The sequence below is a fragment of the Macrobrachium rosenbergii genome, chromosome 10 (genome assembly GCF_040412425.1).
Source record: "Macrobrachium rosenbergii isolate ZJJX-2024 chromosome 10, ASM4041242v1, whole genome shotgun sequence".
Classification (NCBI taxonomy): Eukaryota; Metazoa; Arthropoda; class Malacostraca; order Decapoda; family Palaemonidae; genus Macrobrachium; species Macrobrachium rosenbergii.
Window position 1 is genome coordinate 34,447,384 of NC_089750.1, and position 17,398 is coordinate 34,464,781.

The 17,398-nt window shown below is 37.7% G+C and overlaps 1 protein-coding gene across 2 annotated transcripts in view; it reads right to left on the reverse strand.

The window, feature by feature from the left end:
* Nucleotides 1-17,398, reverse strand: part of sotv (exostosin glycosyltransferase sotv) — a 546,319-nt gene that overhangs the window by 366,849 nt on the left and 162,072 nt on the right. For both annotated transcript variants that reach the window (XM_067110140.1, XM_067110141.1), the window contains 2 exons: nucleotides 17,166-17,381; nucleotides 16,093-16,296 (listed from right to left, as the gene is read on the reverse strand). In XM_067110140.1, coding sequence (XP_066966241.1) covers nucleotides 16,093-16,296; nucleotides 17,166-17,381 — 420 coding nt within the window. The remainder of the gene's footprint in view (nucleotides 1-16,092; nucleotides 16,297-17,165; nucleotides 17,382-17,398) is intronic.

Here is a 17,398-nt window from a genome sequence, read left to right on the forward strand (position 1 = left end):
TCCTACACAAATGCAAACCCTCAGTCTTTACATATGGGAGGATTACCTTTGGAGGGAAGATTCCAAGTAAATCTCTGAACTGAGTGGTAGTTCAGCTCACCTGCATACTCTCTTCCTGGTCATGAAAGAGCAAAGGAAGGAGACCAGACCTCTGATCTATTGAAAACGAGAGATGTTCAATCATCAGACTTCTGGGCATTTCGAATTAAAGGAACGTAATATCGTTGAATAAAAAAAGTTTGGATGAACCCACAGTGTCGGAGACTATAAAGCTAAGAATAACCAACTGGTTTGCTCATAGTTAGTCCCTCTCTTCCCTTGCTAGAGAGAAGGAAGGATTTGTATTTGCATCTACTAATCCAGATGGAACTAGATTATAAATAGGATACTCAGTCATCTAGATCACCTGCATGCACACCAGTTCAGCATGTGATGGCTCATTCACTGTTCCTCTGCCCACTGGAAGTGGAAGACAGGATAAAAGGGGGTGGTCAGCCCCACACACCTCCTTGCAGCTGGACACCTTAAGCAAGATGCAACCTGTCCAACAAGAGCTGGGTGAAATACATGACTTGTTGAGCATCCACCACAGGATCCAAGGAAAAGGAGTCCAAGGACCTATGGGCAACATCCCAAGGTAAAAAGCGATGAATGTGATCTGCATGATTACATTCTATCCTAGTACTAGACCGACAGGTTCTTCCTGAATGCAATGGACAGACCGATGCTCCTGGCCTTGAAAGATCTGGACTGAAACATACTGATGTCCACCAGGAAGTTGCAGGGTACTCTTGTTTGATCATCTCACTGGTCAGAGAAATGACAATTTGGACATTGTTTCTTGGGCAACTCTAAGCTAATGAATCAGTCGCTGGCATTGAGCTGAAAGTATAGTCTTTATGGAGGCAACACAGATGCCATACTGTCACTGGAACCACAGAACCATAAAAGTGGAATGATCAACCTCACTGATCGCCTTCAAAACATGTAGAACGGTGAAAGATGTAAGCTTCCAGATGTAAATGGTTACCAAAGATGTCTTGCTTTGCTCAAGGGTGCAAGGAAACAGAACAGAACAGCGCCAACTTCAGTAAGTCAAGAAAAGAAGGACTATGATCAAGCTTCTTCAGAGGTTGAACAAATTTCTGAAAGTCAAGGTGCCAAGATCAATTGTCCTTATCTCGTGACTTTAGTGAATGAATTGTTGTAATTAGATCCATCTTGCTTGGGATGTGTCTGGTTGGCCACGGTACTGAATGTTCTACTATCTACTTGTGTACCTGCATTGCAATAGAGTAGGTGAAAGGACATTATGACCTGTTGACCATGGCACTGTGGTGTCGTTGCTACCACACCGAGGAGTGTCTATCTTTGGATCTTGAGAATCTTGAAAGTCTAAAAAGAACTGTGCTTAAGTTCCAAGAAAAGAAGTGTAAGAGCCTGCCACCCTGGTCAATGTTTCGAAGAGTGAAAAATCTCTGGAGGAGGATAGTGTAACCATGGCACTACCTTGGTGTTGCTATTATCAAAGGAGTGCCTATTCAGACCCTGAGACTCCTGAAACTGTTTTAAGATCCACATAACATTCTCTCCCTCTTGGGCTGTGGCTCAACTGGTAATTGCAGCAGCAGCAGCTACTGCTTACATCTCCCACTCCTCACAGGGGGAGTGTAACTACAAGTCAAAAGAAAAGGAGCTCCGAGACACCACTTCTTGACTGAGTAGGAACCAAAAACAAGTTGTTGGAACTTAGTTTGGAGGTGCTGTACATCTCCCGACGAATCAGGCAGAACAACGGGAAACTGTAGGCCCAAGACTTGAATCATGGATGCAAAAGATATCTCCTTGGTACCAACAGTATCTGAAGTTTCTAGGAGGTCACTTATCCAAGTACTGACTAGCCCCAACGTCTCTAACCAAGAATGTGAAAGAAGTCTCCTAGATGTCAACAGAATCCGGTGCTCCAGGAGGTCACCTATCCAAGTACTGACCAGATCAATCATTGCTAATTTCGCTGATGGGATGAAAAGTGATATTTTCAATGTGGCATGGTTGATGGCTGTTATGCCCATGGTCCATAGACAGAGCCAAATAGTACCAGCTTCGGAGCTCCTTCCACTGCAACATTCAATTTACTGGGCAGCAGTAACTCAACCAAACAGCCATCCAATTTTCATTTCAGCTGATGTAAGAAAACACCTTCACTAAAGGCTCTAAGCTCTATTTTTAACAGAAGCTTCAAACTAGGAATTGAGATCCTATCAGCTGGACCTTCTAGTGGCAGGAATTTGGTCCTAGCAGGAAAAAACCATACCAATTGTTTGGGGTTAAAAGTTATTTTTATGGGCTTCCAAGCCCTTGATGTCAAGCAAGCAGAAGACAATCCACTCAGTCAGATCCAGGAGCCTGAAAAGTAGATTCCCTGATGCATGTTTGGGAAGGTCTAGAAATACTGTATACATTTTTCCTCCATTTAGCTGATAAGGTAAGTTTTGGATAAGGTTCAGCTGCCCAAGGATTTGTTGATGACAGTAGTAGCTCTTCCTTGGCCAAAACAAGAATGGTTCATCAATCTGCTGACACTTCTACTCAATATCCCCTGGAATCTTCCAAAAAGCGATAAACCACTAAAGCAACCTCACTTTTGCTAGTTCCACACTGGAAGTTATCCAGCAGACCTCTTCGGTGTGGATTTATTGTTATTATTAATAAGATAGTTTAACCAGACCACTGAGCTGACTATCAGCTCTCATAGGGCTGGCCCGAAGGATTAGGATGAAATACCAGTTCTAGGGCATAGGCCTAGAACTGGGACCAAATAGGTCATTCGCATGATGATGAATAAATGAAAATGAAGTTTAAAAGAAAAACCTGTATAATGAACATGCTTTCACACTGAAACACATGCATACGATAAATACATTTGCTCATTATCATACATACCAGAAATAAAAATTAAAGACTAAAAATAAAATAAACTTTCAAAAAACTTAAAAATCAAAATTCAGAATAAATTACATTTTTTTTTAACTCATTAAACGCCCTACCGGCTTCTGTATTTTCATTATTTACTTGGCTTTACATTCTGTCTATTAAGTAATACTTCTTCATGAATGTTAAAATTGGGACTGAAAATGTATAAGATTCCGACAAAAATTTCCCCCATCGATTTACTTCTGAAGGTTGATACTCACTGTTGATCATATTTTGGACAGTTGCACAACACATATTTGACTGTTATCAACGCTTTGCATTCTGGGCATTCAGGAGGGCCATGTAGACTGTTCATCAAGTGTCTATGTGACAAATGAGTGTGGCCTATTTGCAGACGCGTCTTTACTTGTGTGCGTCTCTCTCTCTGACATGATGAGCTCCATTTTCCAACACTGGATTTTATCTGTTTCAATTTATAGGTTCCTCATTCCATATATTTTGCCATTTATTTACAATGATTGTTTTTATATCTCTTATGTAATCAATAATTGGGATTTTTACATCTGCTCTTGCCATGTGGGCTGCTTCTTTGGCTGCTTTATCAGCTTCCTTATTTCTTTTAATCCCTACATGGGCAGGGATCCAACATATTTCAATATTTTTTCCATTATTATACAATTTATGGAGTTCATATTTAATTTCCTGTAAAATATTATTTTTTGAGTAGTAACCTTGAACGGCTTCTATAGTGCTTCTTAAGTCGCTAAAAATAAAAAAAATTATTGAATGATATTTGCTTCATAATTTTTATGGCTACTGCAACTGCACACAGCTCTGCTGTGATGACTGAGGCTTTATTAGGCAAAGATAACTGATATGACTTGTTCTGCGATATAGCTGCATATCCTACTCCATGTTGTGATTTAGACCCATCTGTATAAATCGCGTAATGTGAACGTTTTTGTCTTATACGATCTATGGTTTTTTGTCTATGGTGTTCTGGGGTACATGAGGAACTTTTTGACAAATATTTCATTGACTCAAACAATCTAATAGCTCTAACTGGGAAAGGAGGTGGATGATTGTTTATAAATATATCCCTTAGATCAAATAGATTTTTGGTTGGTGAATCACTTGTCTTGATTCTTAATGCACTTTTTATTGTTATCAACTCTCTTTGGAGGAACAGTGGCAGTTCGCTACATTCGACTTGTACTGAGGAGGCCGGTGAGGATCTAAATGCTCCTATGCATATTCTTAGTCCTCCATTGTGAATTGGATCTAATATTTTCAGTACTGCTTCTGACACTGAACCATATATTTCACTTCCGTAGTCAATGACTGATAACACTGTTGCTTTATACAGTATGCTAAGAGTATGTCTATCAGCTCCCCAATTTGTGTGTGAAAGTTTATTAATTAGACTTAGCGCCCTTTTGCATTTTGATTTTAAGCTATATGGGCTTTCCAATTCAGGTATGCATCAAATATTAATCCTAAAAATTTTGCAGTTTGGCTAATTGGTATATTATGGTTTCTGATTTTCAATTCTATTTCTTCACCTTTTTTCCAGTTTTTATTTTAATAAAACATGACAGCTTGAGTTTTTTCTATGAAAAACCTAAAGCCTACAGATGAGGTCAATTCATCTATTTTTATTATGGTTTTATTGATCATTCGTTCTGCATGCTTTATGCGTGACGCTGTATAATACATAGCAAAATCATCCATATACAGGTTACTTTTAATTCTGACCTGCAGCATGTTACTGATATCATTAATTGCTAATGTAAACAGAGTACCACTAAAGACACTCCCTTGTGGAACTCCATTTTCATGTGGAAATGTCTTGGAATAAACATTATCTATTCTCACCTGGAAAGTGCGATCTGTCATAAAGTTTTTAATGAACTTAGGAAGATGGCCGCATATGTTATTACAGTATTATGTAATCATTTTAATATTGCATACCTCCATGTAGTGTCATATACCTTTTGGATGTCAAAAAGACAGCTACTGTAATTTGCTTTCTTTCAAATCCTCTATGTATGTGGTCTTCCAAATTAGATTGGGAATCTAATGTAGATTGATTACGTTGTGAGCCAAACTGGGATTCAGTTAAAATTTTATTTTCACGTATAGTATGTGTCATGTAAGTCGTGCATTTACCATTGTCTCCAACAACTTGCATAGACAACTTGTTAAAGAGATTGGTCTATAATTGTTCACATTACTAGGATCTCTTCCAGGTTTCGGTATAGGAATTATTATGGCATTTCGCCATTCATCTGGAAACAAGTTTCTGAGCCATAAATGATTGTAAAGTTTTCAAAAGTATGGTTTTACCAAAGGTACTAGGTAGCAAACCATTTCAAAGCAAATATCATCACCTCCAGGAGCAAAATTATTATGTTCAGGATAGCATATTCCAACTCTTCCTATTGAATTTCTTATTATAATATATATCTTCCTTTGTTTCAAAGTTAAGTATAGATTCTGCTTTTTTCTTTATTTTTTTGAAAGGTTTGTCCAAACTTTGGTCACTACTTATTTTTGCAAAACTTTCCCCAAGTATGTTACTAATTTCGAAGGGATCTAAAATTTTTTTGCCATTATCTAATATAGCTTGTCTGGGTGGTCTAATGTTTGTTCCATTTATGTTTCGGAGTTTTTCCCATACTTTTTGAATGGATGTTTCACTTGTTATTTCCGATACATAGGACTTCCAAGACATTATTTTACCTTTTATGACTTCCTTTCTAAATTTAGCTATTATTATATTATATAAAGGTTTTAATGCATCTATTTCTAATAGTAAAATTGTCATTTTTAATATATTTTCTCCCAAGAACATTTTGATTTATTTATTTTATTGAATCTTCTGTTTAGAGTATCTAACCTTCTTGCTAAAGTGTTTTTCTCGTACCAATACAGATAGATCATCTGACCACCAGGGGACTATGTTTTTTAGTATATGGGGTTTTGAATGAGGAATAGTTTTGTCTGCTGCTTTTTCAATAAAAGATACAAAGAATTCATTTCTCACTGGGATTTCTCAAATAATCATATGGCGGTATATTTCTGGTATGCAGATGCAAGTTAAAATGTCCCAATCTGCTTTTTGCATGTTACTTAATAAGGATATTACTATGGGAAAATGATCACTTGAGTAGGAATCATCACAAGTATTCCAATCTAGTTTGCCAACTATATTAGTTGAACAAAGGGAGACATCTATTGAGGAAAATGTTCCATTGGTTTTCGAACAACACGTATTTACTTCGTTGTCATTCAGACCACAGAGATTATTAGTGTTCATCAAGTTTTCTATTTTTTTCTCCATCTTTATCCGGTGCAATATTGTTATAGTCCCATATTGGATTATGTACACTGAAATCTCCTTCAGTTAATATGGGATTTTTAAAATCTTTTATTATTTTCTGTAATATGTTGTATACGTTAATAATCTCAAATAAATTATTTTCTATTTTCACTGTTATTGTTGAAATTTGTAATTCAGTGTAATCTATATCTACTTTGTCATACATCATTTTATTACGGACATATATTGCTATTACTAAATTATTTTAATTTTCCTTTGACGTTATGGCTAGTGGATATTTACCTATATTTGGAACAAATTTTCCAACATGTTGTATACAAATAATCACTGGTTTGTATTCACTTATAAGTCATTGGACTTCTCCTAAGTGTGTTCTCATTAATAATCCATTTACATTCCACTGAATTATGGAACGATTGAATGGTGTAATATGAGTGGTCAAATTACTTTAATTTGACCACTCTCATATTACACCATTCAATCGTTATATAATTCAATGGAATATAAATGGATTATTAATGAGAATGCACTGGGGAGAAGTCCAACGACTTACAAGTGAATACGAACCAATGATTATAAAGGCAGTCCCTGGTTTACGATGGGGGTTCCGTTTTTACGCCGCGTCGTAAACCGGAAATTGCTGAAAACCGAAAAATCGTTGAAAATCGTCCAAAATCCTAAGAAAACCTTACTTTGAATGCTTTGGGTGTAATGAAAACTATGTCAACTGCATTTTTACTGAGTTTTTCATAAAAAACCTCCAAATTTTTATTATTCTGCCCTTTGGGAGCCATATTTCTTCCATCGGATCAGCGTATGATGCACGATGTGCCCCAGAACATGTGTTGTAAACTGGGAAATAATTTCTGATGAATATATTTGAAAAGCGTCGTAACCTGGGAATGTCATAAGCCGGACCCGTCGTAAACCAGGGCCTGGCTGTATGTTGATTTTTTTTTTAATTTGTTATATGTTAATTTGTATTTTTGTAGCTCTTGATTCATTTTTTGTTGCTTTAATTTGACTTTCGTTGACTGTTACTTTTTACGATCTTGATTTAATTTTTCCATTTTGATTTTTTAGAATATTATCTACAACACTGATATGTTTTCCTTTGTAATATTCTAAATGTTCAATACACATACAACCTTCTTCATTAGATTTGATGTTTGTTTTTCCTTATTCCTATACCTCATGAAATTTCTTATGGTGCTGGTTAGGCTTTCTTTACTTGTAGTTTTATTTTTGTGGCACATTGCTACAAAGCATTTACTACAACCACATGTATCTTCACGTTCATTAGCTTGTTGTTCCTTCTTGGTTTTTCTTGTGGTGCCTGTAACTGGTGATGGGTGAATTTCTTTGCTTTCATCATAGTTATCTATGTTTTGGTTTTCCATTTCATCTGCATTTTGTGATTCTGCTCCTAGAGGTATTATTGTTACTATGGGAGAAAGTGGAATGTTTGATTTAGTGTTCTGTTTCTGAACTTTAGCTTTTGGTGAGATTGGTGGGTTATTTATCTTTTTACAGCTTTGTTTGGTGGAATTAGGTGGGGTCTTATCTAGTTGCCTTTTCCGAGTTGTGTTATCCGTTTTGTCACATTCTTGTGATCTTCATTCTTCTTCGTCTTTGTCTATGTCAATATTCGTATCTATTTCTGGTAAGGAGGTAAATCTATCGACAACTGTGATAATGTCACTGTTGTATGAAATCTCCATAGAATAGTTCTTTTTATCATGTATTTTTTTTTAGTGATATCCCATGTGGCTCCAAAACCTCTCATGTGTGGAGGAGAATGAGGCAGAGTGCAGAGCCGCTGTCCCTCCGGGAGAACCATCTAAGTTTGTGGCACACCCCATTTTTACAACCACAGAGATGGCAGCTCACAGATCTGCTCGGCATAGGATATCTATTTAGTTATGCACTCACCTTATCAATCGATACCTTTTGGTGACAAGACATGCTGGAGAGTACTTTGATCGCCCGTCAGGTCCGTAATTTCTCGGTCCGTCGACCTCCCATGTGGTTCTTCAGAACCTCTCATGTATGGAGGAGTACAATGAACCTCCCATGTGGCTATTCAGAGCCTCTCATGTATGGAGAGAAATGAAGCAGTGTGCCAAGCCGCTGACCCTCTACCATCCAGGTTGCGGATAAGGCCTGATAACCGACAAGCACCCCCTTGGACTCTCGCAGGGAAACTATAAAACACTTACCTAAAATGTACTAAACCTAAGTTCATGTGATTATACTATCACTGTTGCCTAAGAATTCTCAAGGCTAAAAAGAATTCCTCTATCTGGTTGACCTAAGAATCTCCTCAGTAAGTGAGTATCACCTCAGCTAAATGAATGCACCCTAGATAACAGACTTCGCCGCTACATGTGGACTAAGAGAATAACCCTCCGAACCTCTGCACTGAGCGAATATCACCTCAGCTAAATGAATGCACCCTAGATAGTAGACTTCGCGACAGACTTCCAAGTAGCTGCCTCCAGAATAGAAGGCACTGAATAATTCCTTAGAAAGGAAGATGAAGTGGACACACACCGAATATTGTGCAGACAGGGAAATACAGAGTTGAAGACGACGAAGAAGAACCTTGAGAAACCTGGGAAATCACCTCCCTCCGAAAGTAACTAATCGCATTCTTTGACAGCGGACGGAAAGGATTCCACGGAGAGACAAGAAGTGTACGCAGAAGCAGACGCAGTTTCTCAACCTTTGATAAACAGGCTTTAATGCTCGCACAGGACATAAATGAACAGACTTTAATGCTCACACAGGACATAAAGACATCTCCGCTGGATGGCCGGTAACGAACACTTGCAGATAAAGAACTTTAAACAAACAAGGCAGTTTTAACCTCCGACTCTGTCTTTGGCACAAATTCCAGAATAGAGACAAATACGTACAATCTCTCGCATAGGAACCCAACCTAGAAACTGCCTGAGGCTCGCCCAACCCTCTATCTAAAGCTAAAGCCGTACGAAAAAGCAACTTCTTAGTCAGTGTCTTAACGTTATAGCTTCAATGGGTTCAAAGGCAGGGGAACGCAAGAAAAATATTGAAGTTCTTCCAACAAGTCCCATGGAGGGGGCCCGAGTCGGCACACAGGACGTTCAATCTTAATAGAAAGTAATAAATCATTGATTATCTTACTACTAGAGATTTCAGGAAGATGGAAACTAATTGCACCGATAATCATTGAGCAGTAGTCAGCAATACCCGAATATGAAAGACCCTTGACTTTCCGAAGGAATACAGTAAACGCCCCGTATTTGCAAGGGATGAGTACCGCAACCCCCCACGAATAGCTAAAATCTGCAAATACTTAAAACCCCTCTAAAAACACTTAGAACTGCCTATTTTGATAGTTTAAACACAAGAAAAACCCTCTAAAAATCCTCATACCTGAGTATTTTAATAGTTTTATCACAAAAAGTGCATTTAGTCATGAAAATGATATGAAAATACAATAATTAGTGAATATTTCTCAGTGAAAAATACCGCGAATGGGTGAATTTTCCGTGAATAACGGGTAGATACGTTCCACAGAGAAATCCGCGAATATGTGAGTCCACAAATCGTGAGAATGCGAATACAGAGGGTCTACTGTAAAAGAAAATCAGCTACTTTGGCTATGGAAGGTCTAGAGATGGAATGACCTTCCTTATGACACTAACTTCTATACCTTGCCCAGCTGAACCTGGTAAGGCTTACAGGTTGACTTGCTCTAGGAGTTCCAGAAACCAAGCATGTCAGGGCGAGCAGGGAGCTATTAGTCATAGACGTCTTGACACTCTCCTGAAATTTCCTGATTACCTGATGAATGAGACCGGATGGAGGAAAGGCATACACCTACATGTGATTCCAATTTGTAACGTCACATCGGTGCCTATCGGCATGGGGACCACCATTGGTAAGAAATAAACCAGACGACGATGGTTTAATCACGTCACGAATAAGTCCACAGTTGCTGGCCACTTCCGGAGAACCTGACATATTACTTCCAGGGCCAAAGTCCACTCTCCCCACCAAATAAATACCTGACAGGAACGACTTAGCGAATCGACCAGTACGTTGAGACTCCCCGGTATAAATTGGGGAAGAGACACTTTTTGTTCTTCGCACCCTCTCAGGACTCTCTGTGATATAGTATTGAGCTCTGTTGAGCCTGTTCCCCATCCCCCGAGTTCTTCAGATACGACATGGCAATTACGCTATCGCTAAACATAACCACTACTCTTGCGCACTAGGACTGAAAACAATTGAGGGCTTCCTTTACAGCCTTGATTTCGCAAAGATTTATTGACTCCTCTTGTTCCCGAACGCCCCCAAGAGGCCCGAGGTCTGGGTTTCCTCCAAGGTTGTTCCCCAACCTTGATCTGAGGCATCTGTGTACAGATGAACGTCGGGAAGAGGGGAGAGGATAGACCTTCCCGGTGTCAGATACACTTCTGACCACCACAGACAATCCAACTCGCTAGTTGTTTATAGCCAGAAACAATTCATAAATTGCCAAAGTTATGGCCTAATGAAAATGTGTAACATACAGTTTACTTTTATAATGGAATGCTGTAACATCTGAGATTTACTTTCAATACAAAACTATTATTGACACCACCAGAAGCCTAACCGGTAAACAAACCATCAATGCAAATGGCGTCGTTTACCGGGGGCTCAATGATGACTGAATCAACATAAAATAAAACAAGAAAAAACTCATCCTGAAAGATTTCAGCTTGAAGGCTACAATATATGCGTTCCGATGATTGATTTAAAGAATCCTCCATCAGAATCTGGTAAAATAACTGGAAAATAAAGAAAATGCTACCGCCAGACCAGGTGTTGCCACCATGGACGGCAGGAAACGAATGAGAATTGTTTGCTCGGTCGTCCCAATATTCCGGTAGTGGGACGGGCTGGTCACCTACACAAACTATACTGAAGCGCTACCTGCAAAATTTTGAATCTAAGCTGCCATTAAGTGGAAATAGCTATGTAATTACTTGGTAAGTTACTTATATAAAACCAAATTTTGTATTATAATTCCATCACAAAATTCCGTGAAGTAGGTAAGTAACCAAGAAAAACTCTTGCTTTTGATAATCATACAGTCACTATGTAATAATTACTGTAACAAGGCAAGAATAATGAGTTATTAACAATAAATTACTCCATTATCATCACCACCTGCAACATGATACAAACAACATCTGTGAAATTCTGTCACTCATGCCTTTCTCATGCTTAATCTTCCCCAAATCTCCATTCCTCTTCACCTTCCTTTCTCATAGTTTTCATCCAAGTAGGTCTGGAGTCTTACAACTTGTCTGGTGCCCATAGGAGCCCAGCTGACACTAGCATGTATTATTCACCCACACGTTGTGTGAAGGTCATGCCCAAGCCATCGCCATCTTGTTTTCACCACTAACTCATCTACATAAGGACTGCCTTAATTTTCTTTCTGGTATCATTCTGAACTCTACCTTGACATCTAATTCCTGATATTCTTAAAATTTAATTTTAAAATTTAAGAAACCTTTTAAATTTTCATTGTTATTCATATCCACATATATTGTAGTAATAAAGACTGTACTAGATTTCTGTACCTTACTTTTGTATACAATTTCAGTCTATTCATTATTAAATTTTCAACCTGGCCACTGTTTGACTGGCCTTTTTCAATCTTTCATTATACTGTATTTCAACTCCAGACAACCTGCACTGGTTATCAAAGTTCCTAACTACAGTATTTGAAAGATACAACCTCACTAATCCTTTCTCCACCTGAAAATATTTCATCCCTTTGCACATACCCTGTACTCATTATTTCTGTTTTTCTTGATTTACTTTGAGTGCCCTCTCTCCAGCTATATGATGATGGAAATATGATGTACTCCTCTTAAGCTAGTTTTGTAACTCTTTTGGTGTTCAACTGATTAAAACAGCATCATTTTAATATTCAATCAAGTTTCTATTGTTACTGCAATCTAAATTTTCTCATTTATCCTTGGCCAATTTTTTTATTAATAAATCTATGAAAAGGGAAACAGCCAAGGTGAAATAAGATTACTGTACTTATAGCACCAAGCTATTTAATTTACTTGATTAAACCCCATCAATATTACCTTTGCACCTACACATTTAACAAGAATGGTGATGCAAGACCTTTCATACTGGTCTGTGGACACTATTAAATGCCTTCTCATAACTGACAAAAGCCATCAGGAAAAATCATAAACACCGTTTGAATATATGATTAACTGTTACAAGCATAACCGAAAACAAATGTATGCTAAGGTACCAAAGGTCAGTAATGAGCAAAATTTTAATGAGAAGCAAAGCTATCAAAGTCCATTTTAAATATAAAGCCAAAACTGGTATAAAAAAGGACTACAGTTAACCCCCAGTATTCGCGGGGGATATGTACCACTACCCCTGCGAATAGCTAAAATCCGTGAATACTTAAAACCCCTCTAAAAATGATTATAACTGTCTATTTTGACATTTCAAAACACCAAAAAACCCTCTATAAATGCTTATAACTGAATATTTTAATAGTTTTATCACAATAAGTGCATTTAACCACAAAAATGATATGAAAATAGTGTGTGGATATTTCTCTATGAAAAATACCGCAAATAGGCAAATTTTCCATGAATAATGTGTACATATGTTCCACAGAGAAATCAGCGAATAGGTGAAGCTGCGAATCCAGAAGAGCAAATAGGCAGGGGTCCACTGTAATTCCTAATACAATGGGGTTAGGTTCCAAAAACCCCACCGTTTGTTGGAAAAAACGTATCCCGAATTTAGCCTAGCCTACATTACGGTATTCAGTACCATCTATACATACAGTATATGGTAGCCTAGCCTACACTATACTCTCTCTCTTTTGCCCGTGCCAGCACAAGAATGGCTGAATGTAAGTTGTAGTGGTAATTCTCTCTCTCTCTCTCTGTGTGTGTGTGTGTGTGTGTGTGTGGGGGCTGGAAAAGGGTACTAATGTTTAAGATGACTTTGAAATGATATTTTAATAATATAATTTCAAAGATTAATACAGTAGTAATAGGGTAATAATTTAAGCTATATTTGATGTAGGATGATACTTAAAGTAAAAATGGGAGAGCACTGTAGTTCCGTCTTTTTCTGGTAGATAAGTGGTGCGGCAGTCTCTCTCTCTCTCTCTGGCTTCAAACCAGTAGAATGGTAAAATTTTGGAGGGTTTTTTATTAAAGACTCAATAAAAATGCAGGTTACATCATTTTCAAGATACCCAAAGGATACTCAAAGGATTAAAAGTAAGGTTTTCTTACGATTTAAGAGGATTTCGGCTAACGATGCGGTGCCAGAATGGAACCCCCGTTGTAAACCAGAGACTGCCTGTATTCGAACAGTGTCAGACTGTTGACTGTTAATTATAACAAAATATCAGAAGAAGAGGAGGATGACAAAGCAGCAGGATCATCAACTCACTCCTCTTCAGATAGTATTTCTTCTTCTGTTAGTTCAGGTGTTTTGAGGAAAGAGTGGTCACGAGATATAGAGGATCCAGGTTCAAATGTGGGGGAAGGGGTGATGGAAGGTGATGACATTGGAGTTGTTTTCTTAAAGAAGTAATTCAGCGTTGGACTGGCATTGTACAAAATATCGTTGCAAATCGTAAGAAAACCTTACTTTTAATCCTTTGGGTGTCTTGAAAATGACATAACCTGCATTTTTATTGTGTTTTTCATTAAAAACCTACAAATTTTTACCATTCTGCCATTTTGGAGCCATATTTCTTCCATCAGATCAGCACTGTAAACCCAGATCATGCCTTGTAACCTGGGAAATAATTTTTGATGAATATATTTGAAGAGTGTCGTAAACTCGGAACATCGTACCGAGCCCATTGTAACCCAGGGACTACCTGTACCTCTGCCAATGTTTTTTTTCATAAACTTTCACTCTAGCTCTTCTTCAATTTCTTTTTCCTCTTCTGCTCTTTTTTTCTCTTCTGCAAGTGCAATCAAATCTTCTGTCTAACGTTAGCTCTACATCTTGCACATCTATGAGTTCTTGGATATCTTCCTCATCAATTTCTAAATCTAAACTTCACCCAAGTGTCAAGATCTTTTTATTCATTTCCACAACTTCTTCATCCTTATTGAAACCTTTAAATGAGTACATATACACTCCTAGCATATTTTTCCAAATCCCATTCTTATACTCTTTTTTTATCACCTTCCACGCCCTTCCAATGTTTATAATGGAGTTCAGAAAATTGAATACCTTCCAGAAAGTTCTGAGATCTTTCTCCTCATTATCCATAGCCTCAACAGCCTGAGCAAATGTGTTCTGAAGATAAACAGGCCTTGAACGTAGCCACAGCGCCCTGATCCATGGGTTGTATGAGAGAAGTTGTGTTTGGTGGCAGAAACACAACTTTTACATTCTCGTTAATATCTCCTATTTGCTGAGGGTGGCCGAGAGCATTGTGTAGAATCAGCAAAATTTTGAAGGGGATGTTGTTTTCCCTACAATAACCTTTCTCTTCTGGAATAAAGCAATGCACAAACCAGTCTTCGAACAGCACTGCAGTCATCCATGGTTTCTTATTATGATGGTAATGCACAGGAAGTGTATGCTAGCAGATTCTTTTTTATGCCCTCGGATTTTCGGAGTGATAAATTATGAATGGCTTAAGTTTAAACCCAGCCACATTTCCCCCAAGCAGAAGACTCAGTCAATCTTTATATGCCTTAAACCTAGGCATTGTTGTTCCTTCTTTATGGATGTAGGACTGTTGAGGCATACGCTTCCAATACAGTTCTGTTTTGCTGACTGTAAAGATTTGCTCTGGCAAGTACCCTTCATCAACAACGATCTTATGCAAAGCATCCTTAAATTTAGCGGCTCCTTCGTCATCAGCGCTTGCTGCTTCACCGCCAATTTTCACATTCTGAGAATTATGGTGGTTTTTGAAACGACAAACCATCCAGCACTTGCTACAAAACTATAGATGTGGTTATCGTCATATTTTTTCTTTAGTTGCTCGAAAAGCATGCAAGCCTTTGTTAGAATGGTCAAGAGGCTGAGTGGCGTGTGCTTTTGCATCTGGTCCTCCATCCACATGACCAGTAACTGATCAATTTCCTCCCAAGGCCCTATCCTCTTCTTTGATATAAAAGTCGAATGAACTGAAGCAGATGCCTTTATAGCGTCCATTGTCCACTTCTTGTCTTTAAGGATTTAAGGTGGATAACGTTGCAGCAATAGATGCTCGTCACGTGCAATTACCATGACTGCCTTTCCTGCAGCACACTTGCTGATAATTTTCATTTTCTGCTCCAAAGTGATTGAATGCCTCTTCATTTTCGCACTACCAGCAGGAGACTCAGGTGTTTGGCAGACATACTGATATGTATTAAAGTTTACTTACAGTCAAATGTGAAAAAATCACAAATGAACACTGACCTAATTTTACTTCCTACACAGCAAGAGCAAGTGAGGTCATTTCAGAACTAGATATACCCTATTCCAGCTTCACGGGCCAACATATTGTACACTGTATGCTGACTGGTTGTACGCTGCTGCCTGCACCCATTGCACACGAAATTTAAAAATAAGTATTTTCAAAATATTGTCGTATCGGTATTAGTTGCTAACCCCATCGCAAAGCTGAATTATCGCAAGGCGAATTATCATAACTTAAACACTACTCATTCTATTTGCAGATATTTCTGCATATAAAAATAGCATAATGATCTTACAGTACTAAAAATTCCCCAAGCAACCATAAATTTGTAAGCTATACAACTTACCTCTCTTTTCTGTTGGGAGGGACATCCTGATACACAGGATTATACACGGGCAGAGATACATCAAAACCTCTTCGATATGTCAATGATGAAAAACCACCACCTGCCAAAATTGCTTTGCCTCGATCCATATTGAGAGCAGTGTCAAATAATGGGGGTGTTCCTGGCAACATGTTGAATAGTAAATGGTTTTCTCCTTCTTTCCAACTGTAATAAACAAAAAATTATGCTTAATAATGTTAAATGAAAAAGATCAAAAGCAGTTTCTGCACCTCAACTAATACTGTAGCAAATTTTTTTCACTAATACAGTAAGTACAAAAACTACAAATTTTGCATCCTTTTACCCTTTTGCCCTGAACACCATGATCAAACTATTATCAGCGGAAGTCGAATTACCATGATCATAACAGTTTTAACTTAGCATCTTTCACTCAATGTTTACTTCTGGGAAGTAAAGGGGTGTGAGGCTACGACAGATCTCCAGGGCATTTCAATCAGCTTTTCAGGTTTTAATTGTACAGTATGCTTTCCAAGATTGAAGAAATGTTTTGCTCAAAAGAATCTACTGAGAAGGTAGGTGAAAATTCATGTTACTTGACATTATTTATATGAATAAATACATAGATATGAATATGTCATTATTCTATTTTTATATTATTTGGTGTAAAAATAATAGAATGAGTACCATTATCTGAGTATTTTTTTTTACTGTTAGCCTGGGCTAACACAGCAAAAATAAATGCAACTCTGCAAGTTTATGTTTCTTATTCAATCATAATTTTAAGGAAATACCTGTATCTCACTACTTTCTTTATAAAGTTCATTCCTACCTTCAATTTCATATATAATTATGCAAATATTATTGACAATACCTCAGCAACCAAAACAAGTGTTGTTTATGAAATATTCAGTATTCATCTCCATCTCAAGGCTACAGTGCAAAACCTTTACCTCCAGGGCGTAAAGGTCAATGAAACAGCTTAAATCCAAATCCATAACAAATAAATTAGCACTTTAGGCAGACAAAACTTTCATAACTAATAAAATCCTTGAAAAAATTAAAGACATACTCACTGTGGTAACATTGCCAAAGCCTTTGCAATCTTGTCCTTCCTTAGATTATTTTCATTCAGAGTATCAATAGGTGGTATGAAGAGGCACGCTTCATAAGGATTTGAAGTGTAGTACTCAGAATTCAATATGGTGTCTATGATCTCATAAAATTCTCGCGATATTGGTTTAATGGCAATACGGTCCTCATCAACATAGCGCGTCATTGGGTACACATACCTAATTTACAAAACATT